This window comes from Diospyros lotus, chromosome 15, assembly GCF_014633365.1.
Source record: "Diospyros lotus cultivar Yz01 chromosome 15, ASM1463336v1, whole genome shotgun sequence".
Lineage (NCBI taxonomy): Eukaryota > Viridiplantae > Streptophyta > Magnoliopsida > Ericales > Ebenaceae > Diospyros > Diospyros lotus.
Window position 1 is genome coordinate 31,603,142 of NC_068352.1, and position 10,260 is coordinate 31,613,401.

At 34.4% G+C, this 10,260-nt stretch overlaps 1 protein-coding gene across 2 annotated transcripts; it reads left to right on the forward strand.

Annotated features, from left to right (window-relative positions):
• The first annotated feature begins 1,777 nt into the window (after nucleotides 1-1,777).
• Nucleotides 1,778-9,111, forward strand: LOC127792690 (UDP-glycosyltransferase TURAN). Of its 2 annotated transcripts, XM_052323312.1 has the most exons (17): nucleotides 1,778-1,943; nucleotides 2,040-2,149; nucleotides 3,896-3,929; nucleotides 4,682-4,737; nucleotides 4,852-4,992; nucleotides 5,521-5,669; nucleotides 5,762-5,851; nucleotides 5,947-6,013; nucleotides 6,104-6,167; nucleotides 6,265-6,379; nucleotides 7,002-7,168; nucleotides 7,277-7,387; nucleotides 7,502-7,563; nucleotides 7,664-7,716; nucleotides 7,803-7,878; nucleotides 8,412-8,540; nucleotides 8,716-9,111. In XM_052323312.1, exons 1-17 carry the CDS (start codon nucleotides 1,937-1,939, stop codon nucleotides 8,737-8,739), a joined length of 1,455 nt encoding a protein of 484 aa, XP_052179272.1. In that variant the 5' UTR covers nucleotides 1,778-1,936; the 3' UTR covers nucleotides 8,740-9,111. The 2 variants fall into 2 exon arrangements, 1 of the variants encoding a protein (XP_052179272.1); XR_008021172.1 differs by lacking the exon at nucleotides 8,716-9,111 and having other exon boundaries at nucleotides 7,808-7,878; nucleotides 8,412-8,488.
• The last annotated feature ends 1,149 nt before the right edge of the window (nucleotides 9,112-10,260 follow it).

Sequence of the window (10,260 nt, forward strand, 5' to 3'; positions counted from 1 at the left end):
TATTTTTACTTCTTTTTCATAAAAAATTTCTTCTGAGGGAGATAGTTTTTGTTTTCCATGTAAATTGAAAAATGATTTCCTTTCCACCTAAATGTTATCAAACACACCCTTAATAAAATAGGTAAGTCGACAATTCTTAAAACAAATGCATCACACCTCCCTAGCATATACATATATTAACTCGCTTGAATTTTATTTTAAGTTGGTGCAAAGCTTAAGGAAATATGAAATAAGAACATTGATATTTTAATTATTTTATTTAGTCAAAATACTTTATAAAATTCAAACACCTATAAAATAAAAAAAAATAAAAAACTTATTGTAACATTACTTTTTGGGTATGGTAGAACATTCAAAATTTAAGTTTTTTTAGTAATTATATTTAGATTCAAAAAAATTTCGAAATTCTCTTTTTACCCCATAACACAACATTCTCAATAAAATTAAAGTTAAAATAGATTGTCAAAATAACATATAGAATGTAGTCTAGATCTTAACTTAATGAAGAAATATGTCACTTGGAATATGTATTAATTCAAAATGTAGTTTCATACATCGATAAAACATAGGGTTTAGAATTACATTATCCATAACGACAATAAAGACTAGATATAGAATGATGTAAAATTACAAAAATGCCCTTACTAGCAAAGTCATGTATCTTTTCCTTATTTTTGCTAGTATCGATATATTAATTACCTAATACATTTGAATATGTTATATTAAATGTTGGGTTATTTAGTGAGGGTTTAAAAATATTTTCATGCATAATGCATAATCATTATGTGACTTGACTTATTATAAAGGATTACTGCCTAACATTTATCTACGAGTCAAGATGCAATTTACATGGATCATTGCATTAGTCGTAACTTTAAGAATAATGTAAATAATTTTCTAGACTAATTTCATATCTTTGTTATGATTAGGTAATGACAAGCTTAGTGCAAATAGCATAAATTTATGCATGCATCACAATTAATAATAAATATAATGATCGATAATGCATATGAAATAAATATAAGTTTTAGGGAGAACAACTCGACTTTATTTGCTAAATTATGTATTAGGGTCTATTTTTTTAATTTTTGTGTCAATCTCGAAAGACATGACCAAAATATTTCTCAAACCTCAAAGTTGCTTGATCGTGTCCTTTATTTCAAACTAATTTTGCGAATTTTTTTTAAATTTTCTTTAATTTTTTTTTTAACATATGAAATACATCTACTAACCTTATGTGCATTGTCCATGTGTTTTCACCATCTTCCTGCATGCATCGTACACATCATCAAATGTTGTTGTTTCACTTCGACCCTTTCCAAATTCTATGAAATTTTATCTTTTTTGAATTTTTACTCCGACCCTTTCAAGTTTAGTTTAGCCTTTATTTTGTCATTAACTTTTGATATATTATATCATAATTTCTATAAATTATACCGGTACTCACCCCCGACTTAAGTTTTCACTTTAAGCTTTGAAAATTTATGAGAATTTTGCTAAAACCCAATGATCTTGGAAAATTTACAGCAAGGCCCTATACTTTGGAAAACTAGTTCAATGAAACCCCTTAGCAAGTTACCAAAATACCCTCGGGATATGAATCCAATTCATCAAAGTGCCCTCAGGCCATTTTTTTTAAAAAAAATTATTATATCTTATTCTTTTTTAAAAAAAATTACCGGATATTACACTTATACCCTTAGCTCATTTAACTGGCTAAAATCACGGGTGAATTAACTCTTCAAATCAGTCGAAGTTATCGTGGCCCAATTGGCCCAAATCGGATCAGAATGACAGGAAACCCCGAATCGGGTTATATCCGGAACCGCAATTGCTGCTGACCGAGTGAAACTCGTTCAACTCAGTTCTCAAGCTCGATCGGTCTTCATCTCCGCAGAGAGAGAGAGAGAGAGAGAGAGAGAGAGAAGATTGCGGAATGGATGGTAAGGCTCTTTGCTTTCTGGTTGCTGGAAACTCTCTAATTTCATACCATAACGAAACAAAGATCTGATGATTTTGTTTTTTTATTCTTTTGGTAGGTAACAAAGAGGCAAAGATCGGTCGGCGGGGCAGAGCGGCGGTAGTTGTTCTCGGCGATATCGGCCGCAGCCCCCGAATGCAATATCATGCCCTTTCTCTTGCCCTTCAGGTTTATCTCATTCTCGAATTTCTTCATTCATTCGTGTTCTTTATGCATGCCAATGAGTGAATTTTGAAGTTTAAACTTGGATTCATACATATGAGTTCAATTTTTTAGTTTAATTTGTTATCCAGCACCGGAAAGTGGATTCCTTTATTTGTTTTATTTTATTTTTCTCTTTGCGATTTGAGAAGTCTCGGAATTTAGTGAAATTCTAACAGATAAAGCTCATTGTGACTGGGAAATTAACTCTTGAGGATTCACTGAACGTTGGTGGATTTTGACTTGTCAGAAGCTGGGTTTTGAAAGAACGCTGATCATATTTGACATGCTTGTCAAAAATTCTTGGCAGTAGATATTTTAAGTATTAATCTACTAGGAATGTTCTAGCTACATGATCTGCCTGTTGATACATAACCCCTCAGGACTACCATAGAGGCTAATGCAGGATTAACATAGAACATTGTTGATTAGTCATTAGGAGGATTAGTTACTCCCTATAGTTTGCTCCCAAGACACATTCATTGCGGTCTTGAATGTATATTTAGCCCTTTCTGTTTTTGGATAGAATATATTTAACGCTCTTTTGTTTGAGTAATATGCAAGACTGATGATCTTCATCAAAGAGAACAATGAATGCATGTCACTAGTTTTATGTATGTATGAGTATGAACCAATTCTGCAGAGAGAAAATTACTCTAATAATCTTTTAAAAAATTTCCTTTCTTTTTCCCTTTTATCTTTTTTCAGTCATTTTCCCTCCCCAATCCACTAATGTACTTGTTGCCCACCTTGACCCATTGACATCATTGTCACCATCCTTTTGCATCCATGCCAAGAACACTAAGGGAGACTGCTGTAGCCAGCATTGTGACAATAATCTCCTCCATCAGCTTTTTTGGGTGGCAACCATGAACTTTGTGGGACCAAAGACTTGGTGTGTTGATATTGATGTTGTAACCATAAACCTACAACGTTCAATTTTCTCCGCAAAACAAAGCATTCCTATTCATGAAATTGACACATTAACAGACCATCTTCATTTTATGCCAAATTTGCAAATTAACACTTCATTAGAACATCACTGCCTAAATCTGTTGTATTTGTATATATGCGTGTAAATACACATGTTATCAATACAGAAATAACTTCAATGGAGTGCAGAGAGAGGGAGGGTGTCTTCTCTAGTTTTTGAGGTTTTATGGATTGACTATTGGGCTTAAGTTTTTTCATTAGAGATTTTCAAGGCCAATGAAGGCTTATTAGGTGAAAGGCAATCTAGGTCAGGAGAATGAATAGAAGTTGAAGTAGTTAGAACGACTATCTCTCTCTCTCAGCTTTTTATCATTGGTATAATTCTTCCTAATGGCTGTTTTATGGAGAATTGACCTGTGATTCATATAATACCTTATCATAAGATTATTTATTTCACAATTTAGTAGTGGATATCTATTTCAAGGCAGTTACAGGTATGGAAAAATTATACAGATGCAATCTAGTGGGAATTATGGGAGTGATAACTAGAGGCAGAAGGAATGTGGGGATCAAAGGAAAACAAGGAACCTGGATCTTGTTTTGACGTGTTAAATGGTTATATTAGGACGCCTGCCATTACATCACATGAAGCCAATTAGAAACATCCAAGTGGCATGTACTACTCAGGATCTTTTGGCTTTTCTACATGCACTGCTGAATGTCGTATGAGCTTTTCATATTTATGGTATTTGATTTATGATCTTTTTGTTTCTCTTGCAGGCAGGGTTTGAGGTGGATATTGTTGCATATGGAGGTAAGCCATGAATTATAGAGCTGTATTTTGGTGGTCTGATATGTACGTTTTTGTTGAGTAGCTGTAAGATGCTTAACAAAAAGTATGTGGGCAGAATATAAAACATGTATCAGGCATGTAGTTGTTGACATCATACATTACATCTTTTCTATTTAGAATTTGGCACAATGAAACTCTGTTTCTGCTTTTAACTTTTTGCATGACATACCTTCAATAACCATTGATGACTCATATGAGATTTTTTTGGGGGTAGATTTGGCTTTGTATTTGATTTCAATGAATAATGTACTTCCAAGTACAATAATTGGGTTCATACCATCTCTGGTAAAGCTCTGAATTACACCATTGAATTGGTGTCTTTTGTTGTTTAAAACGTACTCCTTGCCCCCCCCCCCCCCCCCCCCCCCCCAAAAAAAAAGAAAGAACAGAAAACAAAAGGTTTGATTGGATGATTTTGGATCACTTAATATGAGCAACTAATTTTGGCATTTTCAACAGAGAAACTAGCTTTATGTATTGCAATTTTAAGAATGCCCTTGCTGCAAAGTGGCATTGGAGGTCCATGTTAGCTGTGTTAGGAGATTCTTTTGGTTAAAGTTGGGAGCTCAACTTAAGCTGAACCACCCCCGAAAAATTGCATTACAGAACTTAAGTGTTAAGCAAATGATACATTTATGTGGTTATCCATTGCTTTAATCTCATAATGCTTTTTGTGTATCCTAATTGTTTTATGCCCTTGCTTCTGTGGATAGGTTCTGACCCCCACTCAGCTGTATTAGAGAACCAATCTATTCATATTCATAAAATGGTACTGGTTGTGAGGGAGTGTTACTTGTTTGTTGTTTTTTATTTCAACATTCTGAAACTCATTGTACTTATTTATTATTTTTTATCATTTTTCTTTTCTAAATCTGGTTTACAGACACAGTGGCCCACAATCCCACGGAGTTTACCAAAGATTCTTCGTCCTCTGATGCTTTTGCTCAAGCCATTGATACAGTTTCTTATGCTTCTCTGGTTTCTTTGTGTTAAAATTCCCGCTCCTGATGTTTTTATAGTGCAGGTGAGCTTTGAAGGATTTATATGGGTGAAACACTGGTATTTATTTAATATTTTGAAGTCAATTTATTTTATTAGCTTTTTTGATGCCCTGTTTTTTTCCCCATATCTTAAGAATTAGATTGGAAGTTCATTTCCTTGGCTAACTCTTTAACCAATAGCACTTGTAATGTCTGTAGAAATGTTGGCCAAAGTTTGCTATTGCTTTTCTGAAATACTTGTATCTTTTTGCATTATTTTTTTTATATTATTGGATTGTGTATTGGGTTACTGAAGCTCTGGAAAGAAAGTTACTAGTTTGTAGTTCCCTTCTTTTATCTACAGAAGTCTTGTATTTTTCTTTTATTATGTTCTACATACTCACTAAAACAGCAGCTTATCATGTTGTCTTTCAAAAGTTGAGGTGGCCTCTAGCCTTTAATTTTGCATGTCTACATTTTATTTACCATAATTCTAGTCAGATTTATTTTTTGAGTTTTACATGCTTGGAATGATACCTTGATATAAAGTACTTTGTTTCTGCTTCCTGCAGAATCCACCATCTGTTCCAACTTTAGTGGCTGTAAAATGGGCAAGCTGGCTTAGGCATGCTGTATTTATCATCGATTGGCATAATTTTGGATATACTTTACTTGCATTGTCTCTTGGAAGAAGTAGTCTTTTTGTGGCACTGTACCGTTGGTATACTTCAATGCCTTGTTAACATTTCTTTGGAATTTTGAAGGGCTTTCTTGTCTGTAGACATGAAGTGTGAGTTTTTTGTGCATAATTAGGTTTGAAAAGCACTATGGAAAGATGGCAAATGGTTCCTTATGTGTGACAAGGGCAATGCAACATGAATTGCAACAAAACTGGGGAATCAAGTAAGGTGGTCAGCTCAAAGTTTGTAATATCCAGCATTTTTCTGTTCACATTCATTGTTAAGTGCTTTGGTGTCTTCCTTTTCTTTAATTTTTAGAGCAACAGTTCTCTATGATCAGCCTCCAGAGTTTTTTCGCCCTGCTTCCCTCGAGGAGAAACACGAGGTAAACTGAGTTTTTCAATAAAATCCCCCATTAAGGGAAAAATTAATTGCTACATTGAGATGAGAATTGAAAATAAACTGTGTGTGGTAGTTGTTTTGTAGGATACACAGCCACCTTAATCAGCCATATGGTTCACAAGATTGCATCAGTAATGGTAATGCAAATTACTTCAAAGATCTTTTACCTTTAGTTTCAGTTGAGGTTCAGTCTGCGTCAGCCTTCATTTGAGATAAGGTACCTGTGTCTTGTAGGAATAATAGCTGTGGGGAGCCTTGATCTAAATGAAACTCTATTTACACACCGGGTTAGCAATGACATCATCTTGAAACAAAACAGGCCAGCACTTATTGTTAGCAGTACAAGCTGGTGAGTCTAATTCTTTCTTAATACAGGTTGTTGACAATTTTTCTGTCTTTTTTCAATGAGGTGAACTGCCCTCCCCCATGTGGGAGAGAGTGAGAGTTGATGAGTCTAGGTAGATTTTAGCATTGAGGCAACAGAAATCATTATGTCTTATGTGCATTCATCTTCTATTTTATTTTGGTTGCCAGCATGCTTCCTCATGATCTTATTGTCTTTGTTTCTTGATCTACGATAAGCTGTATTTTCTTTTTCAAACTCAATTTTATTTTCTTGACATCACTGTTTGCTGAATCATTGTTAGCTATAATGATTATCAAGTTCATTGCTCAGAAGTACAAAGTTCTTTGTTTTATGAATACGGTGTGTATTTTTTTAAGTGTATAATTGATAATTAGAATGGTGTTACCCAAAAGAAATGTTTCCTCTTCTAAGTACCTTGTTAACTGATTTTTCAGTGATGTCAATATCTATTGTGGATAAAAGAAACATCTTCCTTCTAATGTGCCCTGTTATATTTCGCTGGTGTTGATATTTGTCCTTAATTAATTTATTTGTTTTAAAAATATTTTCAGTGAGAATTTTTAGGTCTGAGCAAGTGATTTATCAGTGTGAAATCTTCCTTTAGGACTCCAGATGAAGACTTCAGCATTCTTCTGGAAGCAGCAGTTATGTATGATAGACGTGTTGCTGCATTCTTAAATGAAGATGACTCCACCGGAGATGAGTTTGTTTGGAAGGAAATTTCTGATGGGAAGCAGTTTGTGTACCCAAGGTTGTTATTTATCATTACAGGTAAAATTGGTTTTTTCATGCCTAAATTTAAAACTTTCTGTTAGCGAATGAGAAGAACAAGTTTGTCTTATTTAACTTTGACCTGAAAGCTTTTGAACTTACATGAAGGTAAGGGGCCTGAAAAGGAAAAATACGAAGAGAAAATAAGGAAACTGCACCTCAAACGTGTAGCCTTTCGAACCATGTGGTTATCAGCTGAGGATTACCCTTTACTTCTTGGTAGGTGATTTATATTGTCTGCTTATATTTATATGTTTATTTTTTTGGTGTTTTTGTTAGGAGTAGTTGCTCTGAACTTTCTTGCCCTGATCAGCTAAATGCCTACAATTTCAGGGTCAGCTGACTTGGGCGTTTGCCTGCATACCTCCTCATCTGGCTTAGATCTCCCAATGAAGGTATATATGTCTGCCAACATCCTATTACCTTCTGATGCTAGAAAGATGAATGAACTTTACTAGTATAACTGGTTTTGTTTTGTTGGAACTCTCTCTTTAGGTTGTTGATATGTTTGGCTGTGGACTGCCAGTTTGTGCTGTTTCATACTCTTGGTAAAGTTTTCATGTACCCTTTTCTTCTACCTTTCTCTTATTATGGAAAATGACACTTTCAACTTCGTTTGTCGGCTTTTTTGAAGCATAGAGGAACTTGTAAAAGTTGAAAAAAATGGGCTGCTTTTCTCATCATCTTCAGAGCTAGCTGATGAACTCTTGGTGAGCCCTTTCGAATTGACACATATCTAAGTCTGTTCTACGGTCTTCTTCTGCAGCTCATATCTGAGTATATGTTGGTCCTTTTTCACATTCCTTAAATTTTATGACTTACCAAAAAAGAAAAAACCTCTTTGAGAGGTCGGGCAGGGAGGAGGAGGGGAAATGGTAGGGGTGAGAAATTTTGTGAAGTGAAATGTAGAATCGTTTCCTTTTCTTTGAATAAAGAAATTATGAACTATGGATGGTTATCCCGTACTACAAACCTAGGCTTTTGAAACCAGAAGGTAAAAGAGCAAGCACAGGATAGGCACATGAAATGGCATGTTGAAATTGGATGGCCCTCCTAGGAAAATGTCACTCTTGGGTGGAAACTATTTCTGGAGTTGACATTATTGAGCAGGAAGGAAAACTTGTCCAGAAAAATGTGTGCTTTACTTCAAAATTCCTTCCACATCAAACATAATGTGCCATAGTGCATGGGATGAAAGATCTTACATTCAATTCATTATGTTTTGGATTGGCAACCAATGCAGATGCTCTTCAAGGGTTTTCCCAACGAATGTAATGCTTTGAAATCATTGAGGAATGGTGCGTTGGAGATGGGGTCGTCTGCCCGGTGGGCAATAGAGTGGGAAGAGAATGCCAAGCCATTAATATCTCGGGTAAGTTACTCATCTCAATCTTGGATCATAGCCTCCTAGATCTCAAGAATATATTTCCATTGCAAACCAATTTTGCCAACCCCTGATGTTTGGTTCGATTTGATCTGGTGGGTTCGGTTCTGAGCTACCATAGTTTGGAGTGCTTAATTAGGAAGATTTGTACTTCATTTCACAGGTGGTTTCTGGGAGCTCCAAATGATTTCTGTTCTTGGCCCAACTGGATTCAAGCTCAGCATGTTCATCTTCTGGCTCAGTTTGGGCAAGCAAGCATGTTCATCCATCCATCCTCCATTTCCATGTTTTCAGAGGAAGAAACTGCATTTTCTGAATTGAACTTCTCTGATGTCTTCTCTTTCCTAAATCTTAGTTGGTGTGTGTGAAACTAATTATGATAGTGAGGAATGAGGACAAGAAGATGCCTAAGGAGACAGTGACAATTGTAGAAGGGCAGCTTCAATTTTGTATATTTAGTATTCTCCTTTGTACGGCCACTTGCCTCCACAGCTGTGAGCAAGACACTAATCAATGGGAACCTCGACCAGGCCTAAAAGCCAAGAGAGGTTGTTCACAAGGGACCGATAGGTTGTATGGAAAAGAAAATGGGAAACAAATATGACATAAAACGAAAATGAAGAAATGCCATTTAAAAAAAAAACATAAAAAAAATGTGTAAATAAAAAAAATATAGGTCTTTTTTGTAAATATATTTTTAATATAAAAAATTATAAAAAATAGTTATTTAATCAAAAAATAAGTATAAATTTATAATACATTCAAATAAACATAAACATAAGTTTTATCATGAATCATGACTTATTAATTAGAAATAAATAATTAATTTAAATAAAAAAAATTCATCTTAGAAATGAAAATTTTCCTACCTCTAACCTTTTCAGGATGGAAAAACATTTCCAAATGAGAAATGTATTTATGATATTTTTTAATATTATGAAGAGGCTTAAAATGTTTTTAAAATTAAAAAAAGGGCCAAAAACGTTTTTTTTTGTGTGTGTGTGTGTTTCTGAGTGTTTTGGTACAATAAACATTTTGGAAATACCAAAATGGCACTCCCAAATCGTTTTCGCATCATAGGGGACAAAAAACTCAAATTTGAGTTTTTTTTATAGGATATATTAGTTTTCATGTCACTTTAATTACCACTTTAGTGGATACTACACATTTTTTTTTATTTTGTTAAGTTACAAAATTTATTTGAATTAAACTGTTTACTTTTAAGGAATAAAAACTCAATTATTAACAACATGAATTAAACTCTATGAGATATAATCTCTTGATGTGCTTAAGTAAGTCAGTAGTTTCGATTATAAGGGTGTTTGGTTAAGCGGTTTGACCGCTTGTAAGTTATCAACAAAAATTAAACATTATATACCTTATTTAGTTACATGTTTGTTAAAAAATAAAGAGATTAAACGTTACTGAGTTTAAACGTTATTTGATAACATTTTGGAAAAACTCCCTCAACTTTTCTCAAAACGTTGTTCATAACTTAATTATTTGACCAAATATTTGCCCCCACGGGCATAGCCCAGTGATTGAGGGTGAACACATGATTGAGTGCTTTGGACCGAAGCCGTTATATAGTCGGTGAGAGGTCCTGTGTTCAATCCTTGGTTGCTGGGTTACGTGATTAACTCTCCTCTGCTGAAATCAATGGGTCGAGCAAACCTTTAAGGTAAGGGTGAAAGGTTTCACCTTTTGA